This window comes from Lissotriton vulgaris, chromosome 3_1 (assembly GCF_964263255.1).
Source record: "Lissotriton vulgaris chromosome 3_1, aLisVul1.2, whole genome shotgun sequence".
NCBI classification, from domain to species: Eukaryota; Metazoa; Chordata; class Amphibia; order Caudata; family Salamandridae; genus Lissotriton; species Lissotriton vulgaris.
The window spans coordinates 1,223,284,313-1,223,300,553 of record NC_141689.1 but is presented as its reverse complement, the minus strand read 5'-3'; the positions used below and the strand labels follow the sequence as shown (position 1 = coordinate 1,223,300,553).

The window sequence follows — 16,241 nt, the reverse complement described above, 5'->3', positions numbered from 1 at the left end:
TGTCACACATTCACCCCAGTCAAAAGATCTGGGCCTGAATCCATCGTTTTTTTGCACTCCACACCACCCTGGGTTAGACAATGGCAATATGCAAATCAGCTCTGACCCTGTTGCCCCATGGGAACAGTCCAGTCCGAACTACAAAAGCCATGTCCTTCCCAGAACGGAATCAAGCATCCGAGGACCGGACCGGTTTCGAGGTAACACCTCTCATCAGCCCGGCTAGCTTGACTCCAAGTGGTGTGGAGTGCCTGGGACCCACGTCTGGGCATCCCCAGCGCACTTAGGGCGGCAATTGCAAAAACAACAAGTGATGGACCGAATGTGGATCCATGTCACACATTCACCCCAGTCAAAAGATCTGGGCCTGAATCCATCGTTTTTTTGCACTCCACACCACCCTGGGTTAGACAATGGCAATATGCAAATCAGCTCTGACCCTGTTGCCCCATGGGAACAGTCCAGTCCGAACTACAAAAGCCATGTCCTTCCCAGAACGGAATCAAGCATCCGAGGACCGGACCGGTTTCGAGGTAACACCTCTCATCAGCCCGGCTAGCTTGACTCCAAGTGGTGTGGAGTGCCTGGGACCCACGTCTGGGCATCCCCAGCGCACTTAGGGCGGCAATTGCAAAAACAACAAGTGATGGACCGAATGTGGATCCATGTCACACATTCACCCCAGTCAAAAGATCTGGGCCTGAATCCATCGTTTTTTTGCACTCCACACCACCCTGGGTTAGACAATGGCAATATGCAAATCAGCTCTGACCCTGTTGCCCCATGGGAACAGTCCAGTCCGAACTACAAAAGCCATGTCCTTCCCAGAACGGAATCAAGCATCCGAGGACCGGACCGGTTTCGAGGTAACACCTCTCATCAGCCCGGCTAGCTTGACTCCAAGTGGTGTGGAGTGCCTGGGACCCACGTCTGGGCATCCCCAGCGCACTTAGGGCGGCAATTGCAAAAACAACAAGTGATGGACCGAATGTGGATCCATGTCACACATTCACCCCAGTCAAAAGATCTGGGCCTGAATCCATCGTTTTTTTGCACTCCACACCACCCTGGGTTAGACAATGGCAATATGCAAATCAGCTCTGACCCTGTTGCCCCATGGGAACAGTCCAGTCCGAACTACAAAAGCCATGTCCTTCCCAGAACGGAATCAAGCATCCGAGGACCGGACCGGTTTCGAGGTAACACCTCTCATCAGCCCGGCTAGCTTGACTCCAAGTGGTGTGGAGTGCCTGGGACCCACGTCTGGGCATCCCCAGCGCACTTAGGGCGGCAATTGCAAAAACAACAAGTGATGGACCGAATGTGGATCCATGTCACACATTCACCCCAGTCAAAAGATCTGGGCCTGAATCCATCGTTTTTTTGCACTCCACACCACCCTGGGTTAGACAATGGCAATATGCAAATCAGCTCTGACCCTGTTGCCCCATGGGAACAGTCCAGTCCGAACTACAAAAGCCATGTCCTTCCCAGAACGGAATCAAGCATCCGAGGACCGGACCGGTTTCGAGGTAACACCTCTCATCAGCCCGGCTAGCTTGACTCCAAGTGGTGTGGAGTGCCTGGGACCCACGTCTGGGCATCCCCAGCGCACTTAGGGCGGCAATTGCAAAAACAACAAGTGATGGACCGAATGTGGATCCATGTCACACATTCACCCCAGTCAAAAGATCTGGGCCTGAATCCATCGTTTTTTTGCACTCCACACCACCCTGGGTTAGACACTGGCAATATGCAAATCAGCTCTGACCCTGTTGCCCCATGGGAACAGTCCAGTCCGAACTACAAAAGCCATGTCCTTCCCAGAACGGAATCAAGCATCCGAGGACCGGACCGGTTTCGAGGTAACACCTCTCATCAGCCCGGCTAGCTTGACTCCAAGTGGTGTGGAGTGCCTGGGACCCACGTCTGGGCATCCCCAGCGCACTTAGGGCGGCAATTGCAAAAACAACAAGTGATGGACCGAATGTGGATCCATGTCACACATTCACCCCAGTCAAAAGATCTGGGCCTGAATCCATCGTTTTTTTGCACTCCACACCACCCTGGGTTAGACAATGGCAATATGCAAATCAGCTCTGACCCTGTTGCCCCATGGGAACAGTCCAGTCCGAACTACAAAAGCCATGTCCTTCCCAGAACGGAATCAAGCATCCGAGGACCGGACCGGTTTCGAGGTAACACCTCTCATCAGCCCGGCTAGCTTGACTCCAAGTGGTGTGGAGTGCCTGGGACCCACGTCTGGGCATCCCCAGCGCACTTAGGGCGGCAATTGCAAAAACAACAAGTGATGGACCGAATGTGGATCCATGGGAACAGTCCAGTCCGAACGTGGATCAATGTCACACATTCCCCCAGTCAAAAGATCTGGGCTGATGAGAGGTGTTACCTCGAAACCGGTCCGGTCCTCGGATGCTTGATTCCGTTCTGGGAAGGACATGGCTTTTGTAGTTCGGACTGGACTGTTCCCATGGGGCAACAGGGTCAGAGCTGATTTGCATATCGCCATTGTCTAACCCAGGGTGGTGTGGAGTGCAAAAAAACGATGGATTTGGGCCCAGATCTTTTGACTGGGGGAATGTGTGACATTGATCCACATTCGGTCCATCACTTGTTGTTTTTGCTTATTTATACCCAGGCTCAACAGTTTTCTACAGAATCTGTCTTCTTTCTGCTGTATAACCTTGCAGTTATGGTACCCCCAAATTACAGCACTGTATGTCAATACTGGGAGGCATTTCATTCTATAGATTTGCGATCGGGGCAAAATAGGTTTACTACCTATCGACAAAGAGAATCTAAACCGAGCACTACAAGCTTGACTAAATCTAGAACATCGGTTAGATATACAGGTAAGCCAATTGTTCTTATAGTCAAATGACACTACCATATATGGAAAGGTAGCCCCCTAGTGATTGTTCTCCCCTTTATGTCTAGAAGTCTATTTTTTGAAGACTTCCTCCCACAAACCATATAGTCAGTCTTAGAGATGTTTGTATCCAGATCCATGTCATCCATGAAATAGACAAAAAGATCGACCAATAGCTTTAGACCATTTGCCATTCTGGTCATCACCACTGCATCATCAGCGTAGAGCAGGGAGGGCACACTGACTGACTTTACCTTAGGCAGGTCTTTACCGTTGGAAATCAAACAGGTGTTCAGGCTATTTGTATATAACAAAAATAAAATTGGTGCCAACACACAACCCTGCCTTACCCCCCATGGGAGGCCAAACGTTTGAGTGCACTCTCCATCCAAACCAAATCCGACACAGGCATTAACATCCGTGTGTAGGGCTCTAAGAAAGTTGACCAAGTGGGAAGGTGGCCTGAATACACCCAGGGTACCCCAACGCTTTGACCCATTTACCCGGTCAAAAGCACTGCCGAGATCCAAAAATGCAAGAAAAATTGACCCATGTTTTGCCACTACATTTTTACGCATCAAAAGGTTAAGGTTCAAACATTGTTCCATTGTGCCCTTCCCTTCCCTGAATCAATACTGGACAGGGCAAACAATATCATTAGCTTGGGTCCAGGCTTTCATGCGCTGTAAAACAATGTGTCCTACCACCTTCACAACTGACTTTAACAGGGCAATAGGTCTATAACAGGTGGGAACCTACCTATTGCCCTTTTTAAAGACTGGGATTATGGTAGCAGATTTCTAAGACAGGGTAAGCCAATCTGCACAGCGGCATTAAGTAAATTAGCCAAAACAGAGGCCCAGAGATGAGGTTCTACCTAATACAAGTCCATAGGTATCCCATCTGGAAGAGCTACTGGGCTACTGCATAAACCTCCTCGAGATCAAACCTAATCTTAAGTGGGTACAAGCCACAATCTTTTTCCATAGCTACGGGTACATCTGTATCAAGAGCATAGACCCTATGAAAGTAAGCCACCCAGTGTATCTGAGAGATGGAAGAACCAATATCATCCGGAGTAGCCACATTAGGCTGTCTACCATTGACCACTGCCCAAAAACCCCTGGAGTCCGTAGTACTGCAAGTAGACACCAACCGTTCCCTTCTCTTTACTCCTAAAAGCACTGACAAAAGACAACACAATACTTAAGTGAAGAGGACTTTAGTTGGAGGTTCAGTTTCTGGGAGTAATGTAAAGATACAGTAAATGCCCTAAGAGAGAGAATACATTTATTACTAAAAAGGGGATTCTTAAAGTTATAGACATTTATAGTTAATCAACAATGAGTAGCAAAAGGCTAGACTGGATGGGTCTTGCAGTATTCATTTGCCGCCATGTCTCTTTGGTGCACAATAAATATCTCTGAGTTTAGCCAAGGCATTCCACCCCATAGTGATGTCCTCAGAATTCAAGGTCACATAGCCATTTTCTGTGATTTATTCCAAGTCATGTGGTCTTTTAATTTATTGGTCAGGTGAAAAGCAATGTAATGTTATTTTCTGTGACGTCATTATTATGCAAAATAGCATGTTAGAAATCTGATAAATCCTTCTGAGTTGGCTAATACAATATTAGCATGTATACTATAGTCTCATACTGGGTTGACTCATGGTCCACTTCCAAACCTATCTGTGTGCTGCAGGTAGATCTAAGCTGTGGAAGGGCACTCTGGGAAAAGGAGGGATGGTAAAGAGCATGGGTAAGTCCTTGCAGATTTTAAATAAGTAATTGACCATCATTTTTTTTTTTTTTTTTTTTTTTTTTTTAATACCAATTTATAACGCGCGACAATCGCTCCAAGGAGCATCTAGGCGCCCAGAAAAGACCACCAGATGTTAGGTAGTTCCTATGCTTACTTGACCGAGACCCGAATTACACTAGACTTTGGGCAGTCGTGTCTTGTAGATTAAAGATCCAGGTTTTTAGGTGTTTACGGAAATCTATTTCTTTATCCAGTGATCTCAACTGGGGGGGAAGGGAATTCCATGCTTTTGCTCCCAGTACCGCCAGGGATTTACCCCCTCGAGTTTTAAGTCTGAAACTTGGGACAGTAAGCAAGTTGGCCGTTGAAGAACGCAGTGCTCTGGTTGGGCAGTATCTGCTGAATTTTTTCCTCAGGTAGGATGGGCCTAAGTTGTGGACCGCTCTAAAAGTAATTAAGAGTACTTTAAACAAGACCCTTTTTATAATAGGCAGCCAGTGTAGTGCCTTAAGGGCTTTGGTTGCAGATGATCTTTTCGGCCACTTTAAAACCAACCTCGCAGCTGCATGTTGCACCATCTGAAGTTTGTATGTGACAGCTTTATTTGTGCCAGCGTAGAGGCTATTACAGTAATCGATGCGTGATGTTACTAGTGCAACCGTAACTGTTTTCCTTGCTTCAAGGGGCAAAAGATCAAAGAACTTTCTCAGCCCCTTTATTACCCCAAAACACATACCTGCCACTCTAGCCGCTTGTTGTCTAAAAGACAGGTCAGAGTCAAAATGCACCCCCAGATTACGGGCCAAGTTGGTTGTATGAGGTGGTATTTCAGCTTTTTCTGGCCACCATAATCGTGGATCGTGAATAAATTTGTCTTCTTTCTTTTACAGTTTCTGACATTTTTAAGTATAATTCAATGGGCATACATTAGACAAAAAATGTAATACATTCAAAGTTGTTGGGAACTAGACCCCCCAAAAAGCTTCTAGTGGGGTCCCATGAATCCTTAAAATATCCCTGCTTGGACAACAGTAGTTATGTGGTGATCCTTTTTGTGGAGTCTTAGAAGTCTGCCACCTTGTTCCATTTCTGTTAAGTACAAAGCCAGAGTAAAAACGAGAAAAGCAATCAACACTAGCAAGTGACAGATTGGTTGGCACACCATGCACCACAAATATTCCTTTATTCAACAAATGTACATGTTGTATTCTTTCAGACAGTATATACAACACTGTGTATTTTATTGTTCTTAGTCTTGAGCTGATAGCTTAATGTCCATTTTATTTATATAAAAAAGTACACAAAAGAATGACTGGAGCAGGATAATTCCATCAGGAGATGTGCAGAAGGACATTTATGAACAAGGACACAAAAATGGGGGACATGGAGAATAGGGAATTTAAGTGTTCAAGAGGGTAATTTTCAGTCATCCTACCAAGTAAATCCCCCAATGTAAAATATGTTTTCATAGTCTTTCCTTCCTTGAGCGTCCTCTCACTAATCCATCATACTATGAATATGGTGCATCACGGTCTGTCATGGAACTCAATATTCAGAATATTTTATGGATCCTCTTCTTTGTGATACCTTGGCCACAGGATCTGAGGACCTTGGAAATTACATCTGTACACATCTTTTTTGGAGGCATTTTCTGGTTCTGTTGCGCAGAATTGTGGGAATATTTCAGTTTTGCAAAATGGCTGCTTCTGATCACGCCTTCCAAGGTGCCAATAGACATTCATTGCACACCACCACCAAAAGACACAAAGCCAAAATTAAAATGCAGGGAAACAATCGAGTAAGAACTTTAATGGGAGATAAAGCTGTAATGCAGCCCCCTGCCCCTCTGGTTAATATTTTTCAACAGCAACGTCCTCAACCAGTGGAGTGAAAAATCTTTAAACTGTTGTGATTACTAGAATGGTTATTTGACAGGACTTTAAGTCTGATCTGTGTGGGTGTGAGTGTCTTCCATTCCAGCGTCGCTCCTGCTTCACATCTACAATCAACTCAGCACTACATGCCTATGCCATTTTCTTGCGTTTGCGCCTACCACCAGATGGCTGGTATGAAATAAGAGGAATAGTTAGTATTCCCAGTTTTTGGTCTTCATCGTCAAATGCTCCCAAAGGGCTCTTCTTTTTGGAAATCTTTAGCCCCATTGCTTTAGCCACTTCAAGTATTCTAAAGATCAAGAAAAATACAATTAGAAGGTTAAAAAACAAAAACTGTAAAACTAAAATGCTGTGTAGAAACATGGTTGCATTGCTTCCAGAGAGAGAGTATTTCAGCACATTTCAACGTGCTTACCTACATTTATCGAACGTAAGTTTAACAATAACGAAATAGCAAAGCTAAAGTTTTGTCTTTCTCACTCACCAAGGGAATAATCAATGCTGATCAACCAGTGGCTCAGGAGCCAATGTTGATCAACCAGTGGCTCAGGAGCATTATGAGCCCTGTGCAACATTGATGGGGAGATCCCCGAGTGACAGAAGTGGAGTTATTTCTGGGATTGGAAAACATACTTTTTCAAAGAAACATTTAATGGAAAGAATGCAATTGTTCGGCAGTAAGCAGAAGGTTAGTCCAGAAGCAAAGAATCACAGATACAGATACAAGTCATGGAATAATCTCTGACTCTCAGCCCTCTAGACCAGTCACCAGGATGACCTTAACAACAATATGTTTTCAAGTAATAGGAAATATGGTGACAAAATGAAGCCAGGGTACAGGGAACTATGGAGAGGCTGGGTGTTTTCAGTTTGTGATGCAAGGGGCATGATGATCAATAATCTCGATGTAGCCGAAAACAGTGTTCTGCCATAGTGCATACTGCAGAATGTGCATGTACAAAGACCAGACACAAGCTTTTGGTGCATGCTGGTAAAGCTTGGCATTATTGTCACAGACGCCATACGCATGTGCACATCAGAAGACGCTACCTGAAGTGCTATGCTCATCTATGCAGTACTATCAGGGAACACATTGGGGGCATCTTCATTAATCCTACTTACCGGTAAGCTTTGCTTTTCCTTGACAACAAACCTCTCTCCCTATATTATCTATGTGAGGCCATACGCTGTTCCTATATACCACCTTTTACATTTCAGCATTGAGATCTATATTGCTGAATGTCAGCCTCACTTTTCGGTGTACGCAAGAACGATAAACTCCAGCCTCCGAGGATCTTGCAAGTTTCAAACAGTTTATGAAGAGTACTTCTACTGCCCAGCTGGACACTGGTGCCAAACAAAGTTAAATCTATGAAGACACCCTCAAAGCGTAGCACTATTCCACAAACTTCTGTATTTTCTACCCAGTCCTGCCACAGAGCACAAAGGTGCTGCACTGTCTGTACATATGAAGGTGGGAGGCATCTTTTGTTACTAAAGTAAGGCCTACTGCAATTTTTGAATCTACATTCAATAATTCTCTGTAAAGTGCTTCATCTAACCATGTGATAATCCAAGTAGAGTTTCTCCAAAACTAGATATATTAAACACATTATTTTTGCCCTGGTACTACACAGTCTTCTTGATTGAGTAGCCCTACTCGTGTTGAAGGACCAAAAATTTACAGAACCGACAAACTAAGTAAGGCACATACTGCTGATATTAGCAACAGCTCTACCCTTTGGGCTCCTAATGGGGGTTATGGGCTTGCAAAATCATAAACGTCTGAAGTCAGTGTTCTTTGAGAACACCAACTAAAACAACACCGAAGAGTGTAAAGCTCTGAGGAGAATTCGCTCACCTGTTTTCAGTAAGTTTCATGTCTCTCTGCAGTATAGTCAGGTTTGTCTGGAAGTTATTAATATGCAAAGCCAAGGCAATCACATATGCAGTTATTTTCGCCTTCATGGATGCCGAAATGACGTTCTGCAAACTGGAATACAACAGAGGTGAGGTCAATGATCATATTAGAGTATATGAAATAATTCCTTTCCAGCTTGTAAAGACCGGTGGCATTTCATTTTGGTGACTGTAGCAATGAAAAATAAAAAAATAGCCAAAAATTAAAACCAATGTGTCACTTTCCTGCTTCAATAGGAACGCACAATCTAACATTTACTAATTGTTCATAGGGTAGCAAAAACGCATAGCTAATTGCACGATTCTGGATTTATTATTGTATCTACAAGAACTGTTAAAGCCAATACACCGGTCCTTGGCAAGCCAGCGTGATGGTTAATGTTTACTTTATTTGCAGGCATGTGCCACAAAAATAAACTGAAGTAAAGAAAAGCCACTGCTGAAACATTGCAGCCAAATATTTGCAATAAAATTCTTACATTTAAAAAAAGATAACCATTCTATAAAATGTAATGAAACAGTCTGGGTGCTTCCTAGCAGGCAGATGCACTTAGAAAAGGTAAGTACGTAAATAATGTTTATTGTATGATTAATTAAACTCTTAACAATTTCAAAATATAACATAAAGACAAACAATGAATCCTTTAAAATCCACAAGTTAAGATCAAGTTATACTGAAATCATATCACATAGAACTGAACTAGAGACCCTTTAAAGTCCACAAGTTAAATCACATTGTGGAGTGGTGTAGCTCACTGGTTAGAGGCGGCAGACCCGTAAGCAGAGAACGGCCCGGGACCAGGGTTCAATCCCCGACACGGCAGGGTCGTGGACCAGGGTCAAACGGACTCGATAATTCTCGCCTCGGTGCCTACTCTAACCAGGGAACACACTCGGCAACTCTGGGCATTAAGCTTACCTCATCTCTACAACGGCCCCCCACAGACGCCGGGGATGCCTGGTTTCACCTTGGAGATACCCAGAAAGGGACCATCTCACAGGGAAAACCAGGACGGGTTCCCCAGCGGTCTTCAGCGCCAGGATACTCCTTGGAGTCACAGTGCGCTTTACAAGTACAACCACACACATTCACATTATACCGAGATCCTTACAATGCAGGTGTCAGGCAGTACGACTTTTAAAATCCACAAATTGAAGCCAGACTGTGGGATCACTGTGATAAGGGCAGGGCCTTTGTCAGAATATAGGGCCTGGAGTATAGTCTGCCATGGGACAGACGCATTATATCATCAATGAGAGTGCAGCGTTCGATGCAGGTAGCCCCAGTGCCGCTAATATTGGGGTCATTAGAGTTAGACCCTTATCACACAGCTGGGGCGACATATAGTGCATAGTGCACGAAGTACAGATGGTGCATGTGCGTTTCAAAGTGCAATGTGCCATGAAATCGAAATAATGCAGATATCTCATTGAGAACCATGCAGGAAGCAGCAGGAAGTGCAAATATATTTCAAAGTGCCGTAAAAACAAACCAATACATATGTTCCCAAACAAACAAGTTAAAAATCAGCCGGCCTATAAAAGAAGCAATAGAAACAGTTGGGAAAGTGCAGAGTGGTCCCTTGCAAGGAGGGATCTACTAACACAGGCTGCAGCATGCGTTGCATGTGCAAGCAAATATGTTCCACGTTTAAGATACGGTTAGGATAAAGGAGTGTTAAAATGGCCAATGTAAGTGTCTGCAAGCCTCGAGTTCCGCAGACACATGGTTTGTGCTCGTTTCGGGTCATAATTGATGCAGCCACGTGTGGGCTGTGGTCCCTCAATATCCTTCCTTTATAACTAACTTGCCAATTTGTGCTAGTTCCATGGGGACATCAGTCGAGAAAACATAAGCCACAGCTTCTTTGCTGCCACATTCTTTTGCCATAGTGCAGGAACAGTGGTCTCAGAAGGATTCACCTTTCGGCAAGCAACGCTGGGTAGCAACATACTAGATGTTCTATGGATTCCAGAATATGAGGGCACAGCCTTTGTTCTGGGGGTTTTGATTTCCAGTAGACTCTGTATTTCCATATAGACAAACTCAGGAGTCTGGTCAACAATCTATTTCTTAGGGCTTGTCTTCCCATGGCCGCTCTCAAGTATGGTTGGAAGGAGACGTCTTTGTGGGAATTCACAAGACCCATGACGCCTGGGGTGTGCCTGATTTCATTTAGATCTCGTCCCTTTGACAGGTACTTGCGTACTCTTAGCTGGGGTGATAAGACATTTAATGTAGATATAGCGCTGTTAAGGTACCTTGCCCGCTCATTCTTAATATCTTGAAATATTATTCACAGAGCTCCTTTTAAAGGAGTCTACATCTGCTATGACTACTTGGTGATAGCATTTGAATAACTCCTTTTTTACATTCGATGTCCATGTTCACCAGCTCAAGTTCCAGTCGGATCAGTGTGCATCTTGTTGTTTGAGGGAGACTGAATATTTTCCTATATGCAGCTACATGATTGTCCACTAATGTATTTGAGGGCATTCCAGGGTATGCATGGTGCCTGTAGTTTATGGTTGGTAGCAGTTTGGCAAATGTTACTATTCGGATCGCCTCCGTTGTTGGCCTCTGTTGCTTGTGAAGTTTGGTTAGGACAAACGATGTTTTGGTAGCTTTGTTTTCAAGGGCTTTTGCCTGGTGGAACCCCCTTTTAATTTTAATGCACATCACAGGAAAATATGAGTTTAATTAGTGAAAATAAAAGGAAACATTGGCTTTAAGGTACTGTTACCTGAAAACACAGTCTAAATACACGAATGACAAAAAATTATAAAGGACAGAAATTAAAAAGTATTGACATAGCAAAATATTGGCCGACTAGACAGGACACTAAAGCCCATGTGTTTTGTGGACATGTGGTAAGGCAAAATGCCATCAAACAAAGGGCAAAAGAGCCAGTGGCTAAATAGGGCTGACCCATTTCCCCATGACATATGCTATTCAGGGCAGGAGCAAAATGTAAATCACTGAGGATTAGTCCAGTGGAGCAAGAGGGTGACCCAATGTCACTAATTTTCAATAACAATATTTCTGGTAGATACTTGGATCTGCTTGCACATTTCTCAGACGACAAACTGAATCTCAAAAGGCTGGAATATTTCTCCTGCATGTGGCATCAAAGCACCTCTCAAATGTGATTCTCCTTAATCAAGAGTGGTGTAATGAGGCAATCCAGCTTTGCAAGCCCAGGGTGGAGACAATGGTTGACAAGGAATAGAACCAGAGCCTCACAAAAGGCCAATGTACACATCGGATCAGTTTAGGTGGCTTATTCAAATCAAGAAAGAACTGATCTTACCCTGATGAAGTGGGACTAGTGTAGCAAAAACACCTAACAAAGACACTGAGAGTTCCAATCTCCAACATTATTCTGTTTCATTACATCATACAGTGTGTATGTCATTTGTTAGTACAACAGATGCAGCCAGACAGCGTATTTCAGGCCAACGGTCCTGAAAGGACCAATATATAAAAACAATGATCTGCTACCAAAAATGCCACCGAAAGGAACACCACACTCAAAAGAAGTGGAAGCAGGCTAAATGCCCCTGCTGTCTGTACCCTTTCTGATGGAGATGGAAACAAAAAATGGGGAAGAAACAGGAAGATGCCTTCATAGCAGCACTAATACAGCAGGCACAAGATAGGAAGTTTGGAACACCAACCAAACCTATATAGACCAAACGGTAGGACACAAAATATAACAGCCATAAGGTAACTGAATGTGGCTTGAGCCACGAATCCATTTAAAATCAGACAAAGGAGACCCCATTGAGGCCTGTAACAAGAAGGAAAAAAACAACAATTTTACAATAACTTAATAGAAGAAATGATGATCCAGAAAACATGTAGACAAGCGTTACATGGAGGCTATCACAACACGTAACTATGTCCCTGGGGAACAAGACTTCCCCATTTCAGGCTTTGAGGCCCTACCCATTAATACCATACACAACCTAGGCATATATGTGGCGCAAAAACACCAATCCATACTTAAAGGAAATCCATACTTAAAGGACATACAACACCTCACATCACCTGTACCACTACCCGATCACAAAAATAGGCAATAACATCCATATGAAGGAACTTACCTTCCTAACAAAAAAACAGATGTGGCAACAAATAACAGATATAGGAACAGTAGCAAGGAATATCACACTACACATCACCTCTCACTGCAAGAATAGTCTCTGTCCCTGTTCCAAGGACTATTTCTCACTTAGAATCGGAAAAGAGCTGGAACTATGTAGACGGACTCAAATTCCTACCTAGAAGAAAAGTTTCAAATGGAACTGAGGGTAGCAAAAATTACAGCACTGTCAAAAAGACAATCAGAGGACACAAAGGGTAGAATTTATTCGGAGACACACAATAAGATGGCGAGACCAAGGAAATTGTCCTTGCTCCCATACCATCAGAGGCCTGGTAGAAGTGCCACTGACCACAGCAACTGTCAACTAGCCTGAACTCAATACCTTCAAAGATTATGAACTGGAAACCCGGTGTATGCCAACCTTGTCTCTGAGAGGCAGAAGGTGTCCTAAAGTGCCAGTCTTCCAGAGTAATATAATAAAATAACAACTGCAATACACTCAGCCACTCAAGGCAAGAGGTACACAGTGTAAGCAGAAGCAAAGATTATGATGATAATACTAATGCCCACCAACTCACATAAAAAGACTACAATATCTTAGAAAAAAATGAATCCCAAGTATTGTACCATCAGTATCTAGGCTATACACAAGTCAATATCAAACCTAAAAGGTTGTCTAGCGGCACCAAAGGTTTCCTGATACTTCAGCTACGTAGCCTCTCATGTGGTCTGGGAGAAGGGGAAACCACCATCCGTGGCATCTCCTGAAGAGCTAGGGAAGAACGTACCAACGAACAGACAGCATCGCAGAGGCAAAGGCCCAGGTTCCTAAAAACAAACAACTTATTCATTACTGTCCCAATCCACTGAAACTAGGTCAGATAAGGGGGAGTAGAAGTGGTCTGGGTTGAATCCTGTAAAAGCAGGGGCTTGTAGCCCTAGACCCTCAGGCGCTAGAAGACAGAAATTAATGGTCGTCTGGAGGCAGGCGATGACAACAAGCAACTTGACAACAGAGGGCCTGCGTACATGCTGACCAAACCCACCCAGCCAGGCATAACCGAGTCTAACAGTGCTTTATTAAAAGGCAACAGGGAGACCAATAAGGAGAAGACCGAATGGAAGGTTTCAGTCAAAATGTTTGCCTTCATCTCCGTAATTGGCAAAGAGAATTCTAGAAATTACACTGCCTTTTCTAAGAACGTCCTACAAGATAGAAAATCCCCTGAAGGCACAAATGAGAGACAACCTTAGAACAAGCAGAGGAGTGGTGTACTGGAGACACAAAAAGAAGCCCTCTTCAGATTCTGAAGAAGAGAAGTGAATGTGCCTCACTACTGCCCTTCTGCATATGAAAGCAATAGAGTGAAGCCAAAGCAAGGGCCTGTAAGTAGCCCAAGATACACCTTTACAGCGTCCAAAATCAGACTCACCCTGGACAATTCTGAAAACGAAGTTAGAGCCATAGACGTCGGTATCAGTGCTGACACAGCAAAAAGTGGCAAGGCCTTCGGTGACAAAATTAAGGCTGCCAATGGCGGAACAGCATCAGAAATAGGAGCGAGGCCGACCGGAACTAGGGCAGAAGCTAGCTGCAGGTAGAGGCAAGGTCAAAGCTTTAGTCTGAGTGTTAGAAATGGGATCCCTGGCTGGCCAGGGCTTGTGCCAAAGTCAGTCAGAGACCACCATTCCCAAGTCAGGGCAAGGAAGTTACACGCCAAGATAACCCCTGCTCACCCCCTTGGTAGCGTGACACGAGCAGTAAGGCTTACCCCGGAGGCAATGTAAGTTAAGTATTAGCGCACGCACCCATCAGCAACAACATCCCAGGCCCCCACAAAAGGAACTCCACACAAGGTATATGTAAAAACAGCCTTTGTATTACACAACACATTAGATAGTAAACACACACTTTACAATGTGCCAGAGGCACAGGCAGAATTTACAGGGGATATGTACAGGACAGGGCCTCATGGACCACTGTCAGGAATAAGAACTTTTAGGTTTAGCATAATGATCACTGTAGGACAAAAATGAAACATAGAGCACACAACCAGTAACTACTGGTAAGAGGTAAGTACCACCTACGCAACCCTAACTACCTTAGGAAAATATTACGTAGGGAACCAGGGCCACACTAGGAACACCTGGACTAGCAAGACAACCACCTAAGTATCACCATACATTTAGGGGTATACGCAAGAACACGTTACACATGATACATCACAACATTCAGAGGTGTAGGGAAGGAAAACACATGATGCATAACCATACATTCAGCGGTGTAAGTAAAGCGACTTTGTACATGATGCATAAAAACACATCCAGAGGTACCAGAACACAGGAAAACACATGATGCCTAAAAACATTCAGAGGTGTAAGAACAAGTCACATGACGCATCAAAAACACATTCAGAGTTGCAGCACAGGAGAACAATTCGCAGAAATTACATAAGCATGAACTCATAACTATACCCAGGCCAACTGGCCTCTCTGGGGCTAGGACGCCCTGTGTCGCAATGTCAGGGGGGCCTAAAGGTAGCAACTTCCCACTAAGTGCTGGGCAGCTGTAGCAACAATGAAGGGGCTAATGTGGGAGCCTCAGAGGCTCTGAACAAAGGAAATGTCCCCTGGAGCCCTTGTGGCTCTAACACAATGTGGGGCCTTCTTGAGCCTCTCGTGGGCTCCGAGCAAACAGATGTAGCGCTATGAGCCTCTCTGGGCTTTTAGAACAAATGGCGCCTTGAGCCTCTCGGGGTTCTAAGAACAAATGGTGCCTTGAGCCTCTCGTGGGCTCGGAACACAGATGTAGCGCTTTGAGCCTCTCTAGGCTCCAAGAACAAATGGCGCCCTGAGCCTCTCGGGCTCTGAATACACAAATGGCCCCGAACGTTGGAGTCCCTCCCGGGGGACTCGAGAACAATTGGGGCACTGGGGAGCCTCTCAGGCTCGTAAATCAAGTTAGGCGGTGGGAGCCTCTCGGGGCTCGTAGCATAGCGAATGCCGCCTGGGTGGAGTCTCTCATGGGTTCAACACTAAGAACTACCCTCGGAGCCCTTCTGGGCTCTTCCAAAATCAGGCCTGGTCGAGGGAGTCCCTCTCTGGGGACTCGGTATCAAGTGAGGCCCCACGGGCCTCTCAGCACAAAGCACTGGAGGGGAGGGGCGGGCACCGGCAATGTGCCCCAACACCCCCTTCTCCTCCAAGGAACTCACTGGGTCTCGCGACGGCTGTCATGAGAGCTCCCGCTCCTTGGGACTCTCCGGTGTCGCGGCCTCCTCTCGCTCTCCGGGGCTCTCCCTCGCTCTTGGGAGCCCCGGGGGGGACGGCGACGGTCATCTTAGGCAGGGCAGGAGCGCAGAGTAGGCTCCCGCTGCTTCCTGCTTCTTCAGCTCCTGCCCCGATGACGCAGTGGGAGGCTCGGCCGGCTGGGCCAATCCCAGCACGGCCGGGTGGTGAAGCCGGCGGCTGCCTTCTCTGGGGTCAGGGAGATTTCGGGCCGTGGTGGTGATTTCGGGGATATCACGAGGGGTCGGCTCCCTCAAAATAAGTAATAAAGCGAGGTGGACACCCGCTGGGGTTTAAAATCAACGGCCATAATGCAGGGTGGGCACCTGCAAGCATACAGCGCTCCTTGCGCTAGATGAAATTTAAAGCGCTCCGT

General features: G+C 45.3%; 1 protein-coding gene across 1 annotated transcript in view; it reads right to left on the bottom strand.

Moving 5' to 3' along the window:
- Window positions 1-5,799: 5,799 nt before the first annotated feature.
- POLR1E (RNA polymerase I subunit E) overlaps window positions 5,800-16,241 on the bottom strand; it is a 257,444-nt gene continuing 247,002 nt past the window's right edge. Inside the window, exons 11-12 of the mRNA XM_086961686.1 lie at window positions 8,410-8,541; window positions 5,800-6,837 (exon numbers count right to left, since the gene is read on the bottom strand). Of these exons, the coding sequence (XP_086817812.1) occupies window positions 6,678-6,837; window positions 8,410-8,541 (292 nt within the window). The 3' untranslated portion in view covers window positions 5,800-6,677. The remainder of the gene's footprint in view (window positions 6,838-8,409; window positions 8,542-16,241) is intronic.